Source organism: Cucurbita pepo, chromosome 11 (genome assembly GCF_057944985.1).
Source record: "Cucurbita pepo subsp. pepo isolate OVF chromosome 11, ASM5794498v1, whole genome shotgun sequence".
Taxonomy (NCBI): Eukaryota; Viridiplantae; Streptophyta; class Magnoliopsida; order Cucurbitales; family Cucurbitaceae; genus Cucurbita; species Cucurbita pepo.
The window spans coordinates 3,149,672-3,165,074 of NC_141808.1; the positions used below are offsets into that span (position 1 = coordinate 3,149,672).

General features: G+C 35.0%; 2 protein-coding genes across 3 annotated transcripts; both read left to right on the top strand.

Annotated features, from left to right (window-relative positions):
- Window positions 1-1,414: 1,414 nt before the first annotated feature.
- Window positions 1,415-4,537, top strand: LOC111806137 (trifunctional UDP-glucose 4,6-dehydratase/UDP-4-keto-6-deoxy-D-glucose 3,5-epimerase/UDP-4-keto-L-rhamnose-reductase RHM3). Its single transcript, XM_023691499.2, has 3 exons — window positions 1,415-1,571; window positions 1,842-3,465; window positions 3,905-4,537. Exons 2-3 carry the CDS (start codon window positions 1,906-1,908, stop codon window positions 4,346-4,348), a joined length of 2,004 nt encoding a protein of 667 aa, XP_023547267.2. The 5' UTR covers window positions 1,415-1,571; window positions 1,842-1,905; the 3' UTR covers window positions 4,349-4,537.
- Window positions 4,538-10,049: 5,512 nt separating this feature from the next.
- Window positions 10,050-13,041, top strand: LOC111805669 (exocyst complex component EXO70A1). Of its 2 annotated transcripts, XM_023690826.2 has the most exons (3): window positions 10,050-10,220; window positions 10,370-10,395; window positions 10,604-13,041. In XM_023690826.2, the coding sequence occupies exon 3, from the start codon at window positions 10,618-10,620 to the stop codon at window positions 12,670-12,672; it is 2,055 nt and encodes a 684-aa protein (XP_023546594.1). In that variant the 5' UTR covers window positions 10,050-10,220; window positions 10,370-10,395; window positions 10,604-10,617; the 3' UTR covers window positions 12,673-13,041. The 2 variants fall into 2 exon arrangements, with proteins under 2 accessions (XP_023546594.1, XP_023546595.1); XM_023690827.2 differs by lacking the exon at window positions 10,370-10,395.
- The last annotated feature ends 2,362 nt before the right edge of the window (window positions 13,042-15,403 follow it).

The following is a 15,403-nucleotide window of genomic DNA, read 5'->3' on the forward strand; positions in this document are numbered from 1 at the left end:
TTTAAAAATAATTTTTAAGTTTCTAAAAATTTCATTAAATCCTTTTTCTTTTTTAAAAATTTCTAAACGTCAAAAATAATTTATACTAATGACTTTAATATTAAAAGTGTGATAATTTATTTTCTGTTCATATATTAACCATAAAAAAAAAATTAATATTTTTTTTTTATAAAGGTTAAGAGGGTTAATGCTACCTTCTAAATTTTATAGATATTTTTTAAAGATAATACTCGCGCAAGGATATACTAGAATATTAATTAAATTTTTTAAAGGTTAAAATATTACTGAAACAAAATAAAGTATTTATTATTATTTAGGGACTTTTGGAATAATGTCGCGTGAAAAAAGTCACCATAGTATCAGAATTTTGGCAGAGTTATCATAAAAAACAAAACCCATACCATAATAGAAACCTTATTTCCTTATTTGTGGATTTATTTATTTATTTATTTATTTATTTTCCATATTTCTATTATTTCCGAAAATATTTTTAAATCATAATTAAAACTTACCTACCTTATGATTTATTTTCTCAACTTTTTCCTAATATTTTAAAATTTCTAATTATAATATATATATATATATATATATATATCTAAAAACTCAACTTTTTAATGGTGTACTCTTATTCTCGGTCGACAATTAGTATATATATATAAACTCAATTTTTTAATGGTGTACTCGGTCGACAATTAGTGTATATATATATATATATATATATATATATATATATATATATATAAACTCAACTTTTTAATGGTGTACTCTTATTGTGGATCGACAATTAGTTTATTATTATTTTTATTCCTCATCGACATCGAGCTCGCTTTGTCAACCCTCCACTGCAACGAGTGCGAGGCTTTTGGATTTGTCCTCGTAGAAAAATATCGTCTCCTTCCTCTCGAGCATTAATATGCAATTAGTTCATCATATTCACGAGCATCACACTATCCATCTCGGATTTTCCCAAATCCAGTCGCATTTTAGCCGAGCTGAAGCTCCTCACCATAGCGAAAACGGCCAAGACCCTCATTATCTGATATTCCTCACATTTGTTGTCGTCTGTAACAAATTCGAAGATAAAGAGGAATATAAAAGTCAGTTTGTTTTATGTGGGTCCTACTTTGAGTAATAGCTCGTTCCTGCCATTTTAGTATATATTATTAAAAAAGTATAATTAAAAGTTCAAATTTTGTATAAAAAATTTACAGAAATAAATAATATTCCCAAATTAAAAAAAAACTACCAAAAATATATTAAAAATATTTAAAAGAAATATAATGTGTATTTTTTATAATGGAAAAAACAGGGATTTAAAGGAAAAAATTAATAAATGAAGATAGGCAAATTAAGCGGGACATGCACCACGTAACACTTGTTTTAGCCTTCTAATCACATAGTCAGAGAGCTATTTAAGTTTCTAACAACCATTACGGCCCTTACGCCTCTCGTTCTCGCTCTTTTTTCCCCCTCACCCATTTTTATCGCTCCATTTTCCTTGTGTTCCTATAACTTTCTATGAACTTTCTCCTTCTGCACCTCTCCTTCTTCAACCTCCGATCATCCTCAGAGTATGTTTTTGTTTCGGTTCTTTTTGTTTTTCAATGTTGTGTTGTTTTTTTAATCTGTTTTTTTTGCATTGCGTTCTTTTGATTTTATGGTTTGTTGTTCCGTGATTTTGATTCAATTTGCGTTTGTTTGTGATTGATGAATCTATGATTGTGTTGGAATTGATGCTTCTGGAATCGTTTCTTCGTTTTCATCCGTTTTCGTTATTGTTATTATTGTGACAGCTTTATATTGTTCGATTTTTTTTTTTTTTTTTGTTGATCTGGTTCAAGGATTCAAAGTTTCAAGGTTCGTCAGTGGTGATTTGTTGGAATAATCAACGAGGAGAAGAAGAAAATGGCACCAGGAAATGAGGCATATGCTCCGAGGAATATTCTCATCACAGGAGCTGCAGGTTTCATAGCCTCTCATGTTACTAACCGTTTGGTCAAAAACTATCCGCATTACAAGATTGTGGCTCTTGACAAGCTAGATTACTGCTCCAGCATTAAGAACCTGCGCCCTTCTCAGACCTCTCCCAATTTTCGATTCATAAAGGGGGATATTGTTTCGGCTGATCTCATCAATTACCTTTTGGTTGCTGAAGAAATTGATACGATTATGCATTTTGCTGCCCAAACACATGTCGACAATTCGTTTGGGAACTCGTTTGAGTTCACGAACAACAATATTTATGGTACTCATGTTCTTCTTGAGGCCTGCAAAGTCACTCAAAGGATCAAGAGGTTCATTCATGTCAGCACTGATGAGGTTTATGGTGAGACTGATTTAGAGACAGATATTGGGAATCCTGAGGCTTCACAGCTTCTTCCCACTAATCCTTACTCTGCAACGAAGGCAGGGGCTGAAATGCTGGTCATGGCTTATCATCGGTCATACGGCCTCCCGACAATTACAACTCGAGGCAATAATGTCTATGGACCTAATCAATACCCTGAAAAGCTTATCCCCAAGTTCATTCTCCTGGCCATGAATGGTGAGAAGTTGCCAATTCATGGGAATGGCTCAAATGTGAGAAGCTATCTATACAGCGAGGATGTTGCTCAGGCATTTGAAGTGATTCTGCATAAAGGAGTGATTGGTCATGTTTACAATATTGGGACCAAAAAGGAGAGGAGAGTGTTGGATGTAGCAGGAGATATTTGTAAGTTGTTTGGGTCAAATCCTGAGAAAGCCATAGATTTTGTGCAAGACAGACCCTTCAATGACCAGAGGTATTTCTTGGATGACCAGAAGTTGAAGAAGCTAGGATGGCAAGAGAGCACACCATGGGAAGAAGGGCTGAAAAGGACATTGGACTGGTATACCCAAAACCCTGACTGGTGGGGCGACGTATCTGCTGCGCTTGACCCACACCCTCGAATCTCTGTAGCCACTCATTCCAATGAAGATTCCTGGTTTTTCCAGTATGGATTCTCGAGATTGACAAGATCATGCAGTGAGATCAACAAAGATGGTGATTTGAAGCAAGATCAGCAAGGACTGAAGTTTTTAATATATGGAAGAACTGGCTGGATAGGAGGTTTGCTAGGCAAACTGTGCAAAGAAAAGGGAATAGAATTCGAGTATGGCAATGGAAGATTGGAGGATAGAAGATCCTTAATTGACGATATAAGGCGAGTGAGACCGAGTCATGTGTTCAATGCTGCAGGGGTCACTGGAAGGCCTAATGTGGACTGGTGTGAATCACATAAGGTTGAAACTATAAGGGCAAATGTAGTTGGGACACTGACTCTTGCGGATGTTTGTAAGGAACAAAGTCTCCTGTTGATGAACTTTGCAACTGGTTGCATTTTTGAATATGACAATGAGCATAAACTGGGATCAGGCGTTGGATTCAAGGAGGGAGATAAGCCAAATTTTATAGGTTCATTTTACTCCAAGACCAAGGCCATGGTAATAGCTCTTTTCTTTCTTTTTCCCCTTTGAAGTTTTTCTATCTAATATGACTTGCCCTGTCAAATCCATAGTTGATTGAGTAGGGAGATTTATCATCATTCATATTACGCCCAGTTCAACCCATTGTTATATGAATATTTGACATCTTCGGTGTCAAGAAGCAGATTATGTAACAGCTAAGCCAGCCGCTCGCAGATATTGTTCTCTCTCGGTTGGCTTAGGTTGTTACAGTTTCCTTTGAGAAACGATTGATGCGTTGATCTTATGTGAACTGCTGGGCATCATAGTTTATGTTTTCTACTTGATTCTCTCGTTTCTGTCATGGCTTTTCTGTATTAATTCAAAACCAACTTGAAGAACAAGTCAAATTCTTGATACTTTAATGCACTTTGCAAGATATTGAAGCATTTTTGTTGCAATGGCTAAATGTTTGCAGGTTGAGGAGCTGCTAAGAGAATATCCAAATGTGTGCACACTGAGAGTAAGAATGCCAATATCATCAGATCTAAGCAACCCCAGAAACTTCATCACCAAGATCAGCCGCTACAACAAGGTGGTAAACATTCCGAACAGCATGACGGTGCTGGACGAGCTGCTACCGATCTCAATCGAAATGGCAAAGAGGAACTGCAAAGGGATTTGGAACTTCACAAACCCAGGGGTGGTGAGCCACAATGAAATCTTGGAAATGTATAAGAAATACATCGACCCGAAGTTCAAATGGGAGAATTTCGGGTTGGAAGAACAAGCAAAGGTGATCGTGGCACCGAGGAGCAACAACGAGTTGGATGCTTCAAAGCTAAAGAGGGAGTTCCCTGAATTGTTGTCCATCAAAGACTCCATTCTTAAGTTTGTTTTTGTGCCAAACAAGAAAGCTTAGAAGAGGAGAGGAGAGGAGAGGAGAATAAGGAAAAAGAGACTGAAATTGAGTGAGTTTTTTGAAGATGTTTTGTTTATGGAGGAAGAGAGGTAGTTTTGGTTTGCCATTATGGTTCATATTACTAACTCTTTACTGACATTTATATTTCTGTATTTGTTATAGTGGGGCGGGGATTCTCTTTATTTATTATTCAAATGAGCTTTTTTTTTTTTTTTTTTTTTTTTTTTTTTTTTTTTTTTTTTGGTTAATATAGGTACTTAAATGACATCTTTACCCCTACCCTAAAATCATTTTTCAAAAATAATTTTTTTCAAAACTTTTTTGGGTTTGCTTTCGATTATTTTAGAGGGTGTTAAACAATCTTGAGGGTGTTAAAATGAAAATTTTATAGGTTAAGTTTATTCATGATTTCTCCTAAATTTCAATACCAAATCAACTCGAATTTATTTTAATTTTTAAACAATATAGTTTTATATATCATACCATTATATATATCTATATTTATTTTATTTTTATTTAATTTTATAATTTATTTTAAAAAAAGTAATATTTTAAAATATATATTTAAATTGAGGGATAAATTTTAATTAAATGTTTGAAAATTAATAAAAGAGAATTTTCAAAATTTTGAATAAACTATTGAGTTCTTAGTTATTTAATAAGGGCCGTTTGAGGTTAAAAAATTTACGATCGAAATTGCATAAAAATATACTGAACTAACCCACCATCAATCTTATTTGATAATTTAGTTGCGTATCTTTGTATCCTGAACTAACCATAATTTAGTTATATTTTCATATTCATCCAATTTGAATTTGAATAGGATGAGATAGTGATGATTTAGTTATCTTTTCATATTCGCTGAACTAACCAACTTTCTTATTTGATAATTTAGTTATTTTTTCATATTCGTTCAATTTAGTTTGGATTTGACGATGTCTTTTGAATTTTTTTTTCTTTATCATGTGATCCAAACGGGTAAATTTTGAAAATAACATTTTTATGTTTAATTTATATAAAAAGTACTAATATATATATATATATATATATATATATATATATATATAGATATATATAAAAGATAATATATTATAAACTATAGGATATTGTAAAATAATAATCACACAATTTTTTTTAATATAAACACATGTTCATAAATTATTAATTAATAATGATTTATATTTAAGGTACTTGCAATTTACAAATAATTATATACAAAAGAATTTAAATGATATAGAAAATTCAGTTTTACCTAAATACAACAAATGAATTAAAAGGATAATCGGACTAAAATTTGAATATGAACAAATATAATATTTAAATAAGAGTAATTTAAATGAGAGTAATTTAGAAAAAAAAAATAAGATTTATACTAATTCAAACAAACCCGACCCCATTTAGGATAGTCCAAATAAAATTTGAATATGAACAAATATAGTATTTAAATGAAAGTAATTCAAAAAAAAAAAAATATAAGATTTATACTAATTCAAACAAACCCGACCCAATCTAGAATAGTCGGAGTAAAATTTGTTAACCCGACCCAATCTAGAATAGTCGAAGTAAAATTTGAATATGAACAAATATAGTATTTAAATGAAAGTAATTAAAAAAAAAATATAAGATTTATACTAATTCATTTAGGAAAAGATTATGGGTTTATATATAGTTCATGAATTCTCTCTTATGAGACATTTTCAAAGCAAAGTCATTAAGAATCATCTATGAATACAAAAAGTCATCTCCATTCTCCACCTGATCGATCGTTCTCGATTTCGGCGAGGTTCTGTTCAATCGTCAAGACCGTCTTCACTTCTCTCCACCTCCTCGGCCTCTCTCGGTGTTCCGTAGCCTCGTGCCGTACTTAGACTCTAATTTTGGCCTCATCTCTGCCAATTTCTGTCAGTTTCCACCACAGATCCTGACTCTCAACTTCACAAAATCTGAAGACGCGACGTGGATGATAAAATCGAGAGCGTTTCTAGTAAATTCTCCAGTTCCAAATCAGAATCTCCAAATCCAGCACGTGCAATTTCTCAAAAATCAGGTACACCTCATTCTTCATCTACGTATTCGTATTGCATCTAGGGATTCGTATACAATGAAAAAAATAGATTAGAAATTAGAGAACAGTTTCCTTCGACTGTCCCTAAAATTTTGCTCAATCGACTACCTCTCATGTTTTTGAACGAATACATAAAGAATCAATTGACGAGCAGGATAGAATAATATAATCGCTAAAGTTAAAAAAAACAGTCGATGTCGATCAGATTAAAAAAAAATCAATTAATCTCGGTTGGAAATAAATAGGCTTTAAAACTCATAAATAGGCTCTGCTTCCAATGCTTTGCTCATTAGGAAAACTGCATTCTCTTGATGGCCCAAAACGAAGAGCTGAACACAAAAGGAGACGGTAGCGCGAAAGACGATAGCAACAGTCGTGAGGCGGTGGAAACTGTTAGAAATGAGGTGATACGCAGCGGATTTGGTGAAATCGCTGTATCGGAGAAGAGAAAATCGAAGAAGGATGAACAACCGGATAACAGAGAGATTGAGCTCGAAGAGAGAGAGCTCCAATGGCGGGAAAGAGAACTTGAGGAAGAAAGAAGAAAGAGGATGGAATGGAGAGAAATGATGGGAGAAATGCAGATTGAACATGAGAAACATATGGTGCAAATGCAAGTTTCAAAATCCCTTCAAAATCCCAAAACAATGACGAAGAAGAAGCCCATGCGATCAACGAACGAGCCAATGGAATTGCCAGATCATGAGGAGGAGAACAGAGATTCAGAGCAACAACTCAAAACTGTCTTGGATAAATCTGTGGAGAAGTCTCAGTTGCAGACGTTGAAATCCCTGAACGAGCACCTTTCGAAGGAGAAAGTATTGATTGAAAAAGAAAAGAAAGTTTTAGAAAAGGAGATCGAAAGGTTAGAGAAGGAAGTGGCTGAGCTGAGTGAGAGTTCCGTCTATCTCAAACAGGAGAAGGAAAAGAATGGGAAGATAATCTCGGATCTTAGGAAGAAAGTTGAAGAAGGTGTGGAGAGAGAGAAAGACTTGTTTAATGAGATTGAGGGTCTCGTGGACGAGCTAGTGAGTGATGAGAAAGATATAGAGATACTGACTCAACAGAGAAACTCACTCGACGTGAACCTGAATCAAGTCCAACAGGAGGTAGTGAATTTACGACACATGATTGAGACACTCTCTCATGATAAAGCTAAAATGGAGGAAGCAAAAATGGAAGTGGAAAATGTCGTCGTGGACTTGCGAAGGGAATTGAGTAAACTGAACGAAGTCATGATGTCCGAGTCAAGCGTGGCTGAGAACTGGAGAAATGAAGAGTTGGTGTCTCAGATGGGCCGTTCTCGAGAAGATCCAAATGAAGTTTCATCAGAGAAGAACAACCTTATTTTGCCGCTCGAGGAAAAGGATCTCAAACAGGAGAAGGAAAAGAACGAGAAGATAATCTCTTATCTTAATAAGAAAGTTGAAGAAGGTGTGGAGAGAGAGAAAGACCTCCTCATAGAGATTGAGAGTCTAATGGACGAGCTAGTGAAGGATGAGGAAGATATAGAGATACTGACTCAACAGAGAAACTCACTCAACATGAACCTAAATCAAGTCCAACAGGAGGCAGTGAGTTTACGACACACGATTGAGACACTCACTCGTGATAAAGCTGAAATGGAGGAAGCAAAAATGGAAGTGGAAAATGTCGTTGTGGACTTGCGAAGGGAATTGAGTAAACTGAAAGAAGCCATGATGTCTGAATCAAGCGTGGCTGAGAACGGGAGAAATGAAGAGTTGGTGTCTCAGATGGGTCGTTCTCGAGAAGATCCAAATGAAGTTTTATTAGAGAAGGACAACCTTATTTTGCCGCTCGAGGAAAAGGAGAGAAAATTGAAGAAACCACGACTGAGCTCGAGAAAATGAAAACCACGCAGGTAGAATAATTAAATAGAACATTTAAGTTTACGGTAAGTTTTGTTGGAAATAAACTTAAATGAGAAAAAAAAAAAAAAAGCAGTTATTAATTTTGGTTTTAAAATTTAGTCAAAAGCAAATACTCGACACCCTTCACACAATTTCGTGAGAATTATCTAAACGAGTTAGTTTCAGAGCGAGCGTTTATTTTCTACAAGTGATATCAGAGCGGCTTTTAATTTCAACAAATTGGTATCAGAGCAATTTTATTTCAACAATCTCTGCTTAATTTCAGAGTAGTAGTCATCCTGATCTCTATTATTCCGTTCTATTTTGCTCACTATTGCAGGAATGGGCCAGAAATTAATTAATATTTATTGAATTATTAATTTGATATTAATTTATTATTTTGTAATAAATGGCATAATAACTATTAACTTTTCAATAATATTATATAATTTGGTCATGTTAATTATTATTTTGACTAAAGCCAAAATTTTGAATTATTATTATTATTATTATTATTATTTTGTGTGTGTGTGTGTGGCACTATTGTTCATGTGATTGTACTCCATGATTTCATTCAAACAAATATTCTTCCTACTTTTACAAAGTTTCTAAAAATCACATGCTCACCATACATTTCCTCTCGAATTATTCGAATTATTTTGTTATAAACGTGTTTTTTGAACCGTTCAAGAGTTTTTTTTTTAAAAAATTTAATATATTTTATGTTCGTTAAGCTTGTTAGATGATGAAAGTCCCGACTAATTTAAGGACTGATCCTGGGTTTATAAACAAAGAATACTCTCTCCATTGGTACGAGCCATTTTGAGGAAGTCCAAAGAAAAGTCATGAGAGCTTATGCTCAAAGTGGACAATATCATACAATTGTGGAGAGTTGTGTTCATCTAACATGGTATTAGAGTCATGCCCTAAACTTAGTCGTGCTAATAGGTTGGTAAATCCTCAAATGTCGAACAAAGAACTCCAAAAGGAAATGAGTCAAGCCTCCTTGAAGGCAGTAAAAGATGACTAAGACTCCAAAGGAGTCAAGCCTCGATTAAGGGGATGGGTACTTTATTCGAGGGGAGGTATTGGATGGTGAGGCAGTAAAAAAATGACTATGACTCCAAAGGAGTCGAGCCTCGATTAAGGGGAGGCGTACTCTGTTCGAGAGGAGGTGTTGGATGATGAGGTAGTAAAAAATGACTACGACTCTAAAGGAGTCGAGCCCCGATTAAGGGGAGGCGTACTTTGTTTGAGGGGAGGTGTTGGATGATAAAAGTCCCACATCGACTAATTTAGGGAATGATCATGGATTTATAAACAAAGAATACTTTCTCCATTGGTACGAGGGATTTTGGGAAAGTCCAAAACAAAGTAATGAGAGCTTATGTTCAAAGTGAACAATATCATACCATTACGGAGAGTCGTGTTCATCTAATAAAGCTATGTTCGGTCTATAAATATTTTTCTTAATTAATATTATTTTTTAATAAAACTATATTTCATGTATTTTAAAAAAAGAAAAAAAAAAATTGGGAGTAAAACAAGTGAGTCATGGGGTTTCCATGTGCCTTGAGAATAAATTCCCTCTCTTTTTTGCTTTTTATTTCTGTGGGCCCCACTGGATGCAGCTTCCCCCACTTTGTCACTTCAATTCCCTAAATTAATTATAACCGAAAAAAATCATTAATTTCTTAAATTATTTATTTTTTATTTTTTTTATTTTTTATTTTTATAGAAAAAGGAAGAGCTTTTGTATTTGCCTTACTGTCATGCGCTTTGCCATTCTCCTTCTCTCTCTCTCTCTCTCTCTCTCTCTCATTGAATCCTCAGGCTCTGATTCCGAATCTCGGGTCCCCATTTTCGAATTACCCTTCTTCCGATTCATCTTGCTGAGTCAACTCAGACCCATTTTCCCAGATTTTCTCTCCTCCATGTGAGTGTTTCTTCGAGCTCTCCCTCTCTCTCGCTCTCTCTCTCTCTCTCAGTTGTTGTTTCTGTTCTACATTGTCTCTTCCTGTTGTTCATCACTGCTATCTCTGTTTTTTTTTTTTTTTTGTTGCTGATTGCGTTTTTTTCGTTTAGGTCCAGCGAGTTACACAGTACATGAGGTTTACTTCTTGTACTTATTCTATTTGATTTTGGATTTTCTCCATTTCGATGATTCCCAGGGAGTTTTTCCCTCATGATTTCCGGAAAGTTACGAACAATCTTCGTTTCATTTGTTGTTTTTTGTTTCCCGCTGTTTCTATTGCTCTTGATTTCGGGTTTTAACTGGCGATTTTGATTCTGGAAAATCTTGATTATTGGGGGTTTTAGGGTTTGTGTAGAAAATGACGGCACCGGTGTTGGTTGATGGGAAGGGGAAGGGGAAGAAGAATATTGAGAATTTGGTGTCTGCTACTAGGTCGTTGAAGGCTAGTTTAGAGAAATCTAGGGCTCTAGGATTTGCGTTGCAGAAAGCTGGGTCGAGATTGGAGGAGATTAGCCAAAGATTGCCGACTTTAGAAGCGGCTGTTCGGCCTATTCGTGCTGATAAGGAAGCTCTCGTCGCCGTCGGTGGCCATATAAACCGTGCTGTTGGCCCTGCGGCGGCGGTGCTTAAGGTTTTTGATGCTGTTCATGGCCTTGAAAAGTCTCTGTTATCGGACCCGCGGAATGATCTCCCTGGTTATTTGTCGGTGTTGAAACGTATGGAAGAGGCATTGAGATTCTTGGGAGATAACTGTGGGCTGGGAATCCAGTGGTTGGAGGACATAGTTGAGTATTTGGAAGATAATACTGTGGCTGATGAGAAATATCTTGGGAGTTTGAAGAACTCGTTGAAGAAACTGAGGGATTTACAGAGTGATGAGGAGAAGACTGAGCTTGATGGAGGCCTTTTGAATGCTGCTTTAGATAAACTAGAGAACGAGTTTAGGCGTCTGTTAACGGAGCACAGCGTTCCCCTTCCCATGTCTTCTGCAGCGTCTGTCGGTGAGCAAGCTTGCATTGCTCCATCTCCATTGCCTGTGACTGTTATTCACAAACTTCAAGCCATTCTTGGGAGATTGATTGCTAATAAACGACTCGAACGATGCATATCCATTTACGTTGAAGTTCGTAGCTCTAACGTTAGGGCTAGTTTGCAGGGTCTTGGTTTGGATTACTTGGAGATATCGGTTTCCGAGTTCAATGATGTACAGAGCATCGAAGGGTACATTGCGAAATGGGGAACGCATTTGGAGTTTGCAGTGAAACATTTGTTTGAAGCTGAATTCAAGCTTTGTAATGATGTTTTTGAGAGGATAGGATTGGATGTTTGGATGGGCTGTTTTGCAAAGATAGCAACTCAAGCTGGTATTCTTGCATTTCTTCAATTTGGGAAAACTGTTACAGAAAGCAAGAATGATCCTATTAAGCTATTGAAGTTGTTAGATATCTTTGCATCCTTGAACAAACTGAGACTCGACTTTAATAGGCTGTTCGGCGGGGCTGCCTGTTTGGAAATTCAAAACTTGACTCGAGATCTAATTAAGAGGGTTATCGATGGCGTAGCCGAGATTTTCTGGGAACTTCTAGTTCAGGTGGAGCTCCAGAGGCAAAATCCTCCACCTTTAGATGGGGCAGTTCCAAGGTTGGTTAACTTCATTATCGATTACAGTAATAAACTGCTCAGCGATGGTTATCGGCCGATCCTGACCCAGGCCCTCGTCATTCACCGGAGTTGGAAGAAAGAAAAGTTCCAAGAGGCTCTTCTTGTCGGTGAGGTAACGAACCTTGTCAAAGCCATTGAGCAGAATCTGGACACTTGGATAAAGGCTTATGAAGATTCGACCTTGTCGAACTTTTTCGCTATGAACAATCATTGGCATCTATACAAGCACCTCAAAGGAACGAAAGTCGGGGAACTAATGGGAGACAAAGTAAAGGAACATGAACAGTACAAGGATTACTATGCTGCAGTTTTCTTGAGGGATAGCTGGAGTAAACTTCCTAGTCATTTAAGCAGGGAGGGTTTGATTATGTTCTCGGGTGGACGAGCAACTGCTCGCGATCTTGTTAAGAAACGTTTAAAGACATTCAATGAAGCTTTTGAAGACATGTACAAGAAGCAGTCAAACTGGGTTATAACTGACAGAGAATTGAGGGAGAAGACATGCCAACTTATCGTTCAAACCATCGTGCCCGTTTACCGTAGCTATATGCAAAATTATGGCCCTCTGGTCGAGCAAGACGCAAGTTCGAGTAAGTATGCGAAGTACACCGTGCAGAATCTGGAGAAAATGTTGCTGTCCCTCTTTCACCCAAAGCCGCTTCGGTACAGCAGCCTCAAAGTTAGGCAGACTAGTGGGAAATTCGGCAATGGCGCCGCAGATCATCGTCGTTCCAACTCCATGGTTCTGTGACTTTCAAAGAAGCTGAATCCTCTTCGTTGGATGACTGAGCTCGACTCGTATATCCCGAATTGCCCGACGCCTTGAACCAGGTTCGGACAAGGGGGTCGGCAATGAGGAATGAAATATTGGCTCCCTAGCTCATGCCAAAGGCTTTGTGGGCTCAATGATGAACAAGCTCAAAGACATACCAGGTATATTCTATCTCCCTTCACTCATTAATGATTAAGCAAAGCCAGATAGTGTAATTTGTTAGATTTTTGTATAATTCTTTAATATATAACACTTCTTGCTCATCGTAAGGTAGGGAGGAAGAAGGCAATTGATTATAAAGTAAAAATGTTTATCTACCCATCCACGAAACCTGTTTGTGATGCCTAATGGTTTTTCTTTGCTGTCTGTTCTGGATGAGAATAGTTAGGCATTGTTTTTATTTTCTTGATTCGTTCGTCAGGCTCAACAATGGCAGGTTTGGATTAAACTATCGACGTTTGAAATGATAATTACTATCTTTATCGATCGTGTTGTGCTTAGATCGGTTATACTGAGTCATGGTTGAATGGTGATGCTTGAAGTTCTCTATTATCACACTTTCCATTCCTTAATTTCGACTATCCTTAATCTATTTGTACTCCTAAAGTTTGGGGTTGTATCATTTGAGATTGCAAGCTAATAATTCTCGTAAATTTGTCATTTTTACATGTTTAAAGGACTTATTTAAATGTAGAGGCTATTGTATTGAGAGATCTTATGTCGGTTTGAGAGGGGAACGAAGCATTCCATATAGGGGGTGTAGAAATCGCTCCCTAACATGTGTTTTATAATCGTGAAGCTAATGGTGATACGTATCGAGCCAAAGCAGACAATGTGTACTAGCGGTGGACGCAACAATTAGGAGCGTTTTAAATTTATTTTCTTGAAAGCTAGAAGTTAGGATATATAGGTATATCTTAAATCTTTAGGGTCAAAAAGAGTAATTTTTTCATTTATGTTTAAAAGTTAAGCAGAAAAAGAATATAGCAAGCTATAAATTTAATAAAAAAAAATATAAAAAATGAATTTTCATAAATTGACCTAAAATTTATTTAAATTAGGTTTAAAATACAATCATTTAATTTCAAAGAAAATCAGATTTTTAAGCTACAAATTTGATTTTCCCCCACAAATGAAACAATCCTTTGTAATGTTTTTAGGGCTTACGCTTACCGTTCGGTGATCTTCGAAAAAGAAACGACCAATAGAAAGCGCACAAGTGCTGCCATTCATTCTCTGTCGGCCACCAACCAGAAGAAATGCCTCCACCATCACCCATTTCTTGGTCTCTACATTTTGCAATAATTTTCAATAATTTTGATCTATTTTTCTTAAATAATCATTTTTTTATAATTTTTTTTAATAATAAATGGATTATTAGGATTTAATCGGGCATAACATATATCCTCAAGGTCTCGGAATACAGGTCAGAGATTTGAATTTTTCTCTCGTACCTATTAAACTCCAATAAAAGAAACGATGTTACAACTTAATCAACTGATAAACCTAATTTATTTCGTCCAAATCAAACCGACTTCTAACTAAATAACGTCGTAATTATCCAAATCATTAGTATTTTAATCTATTTTTAAAAATTTTATGGATATTAATAAAATTTATTACAATTATTTTTAAAAAAAAAACCCAATTATGACTCTGTTTGTGGGGTCCACGGCGGCTATTTCCGTTCAACAAACAGCACTCGAAAATATTTTTATGACCCCTAATAGATTTCTCTTTATATTTCCACTTATTGTCCTATCTCTCTCTTTCATTTCTTATCATTTTTATTTTTTAGTCCTTACACTTCTTCTATTTTTTTATTTTAGTCCCTACAAAAACTACTAATTTAGTTTTTAGACTTTTTTTTTTTTCCTTTTCTAAAAGGTTATTTGCAATTAAGCCCTTATCGAGTCTAGAAAAAAAAAAGCAATAAATTCTAGAAGCTTGGTCTTTATTCACCTTTCGACACGAACACTATTCTGTTTGCAAAAACCCGTCTTAGATATAGAAAGCTGTCTTATCTTATTGTCGTTCAATCTAAGCTAACTAATCATAGCTTAAGACTGTAAAGATATGTTCGATAAATAGCTAAGCTTCGATCATGACTTTAGTATCAATTGATAAGGACACTTTATTCTCTACATTTGTATAATATTTTTTTACTTTAAACATAATCTCTCGTAATTTAAAGTTTGTTTTCATTTAAAAGGTCTCGAGAAATTATCCTCACTTTTAAAAGTATCTCAATTTATACCTTAGGGTAAATTTCCGCTCGAAAAATTGTTGAAAAAAAAATTAAAAATTAAATCAAAATTAAAAATTGCATTTTTTTCCTATTAAATTTTAATTCTTTTAAAATTATTGAAATTGTGATTGTTTCGTTCAATCCAACCGACATCACAAATAAATTATTGGTTGGGATTTTAGAGCTTATCCATTCAAACATATATGTAATATTTAATTTTAATTAAACATTTTTTTTTATAAATAAATAACAGCGGAACCAAATATTAGTTTATATTTCAACATAAATTAAATTAATTTTAAAGTGAAAAAATATATAAATTTTAATCTTCAATTTCTTTTATTATCTGTCTTATTTTTTCAATTTAAAATTTAAGAAATTCACTTAAATTTATCCATTAAATCTCTATTTTTTTCTAAAATAACCTAATTAATATTTTTAATTTATTGATCTACTAAACAA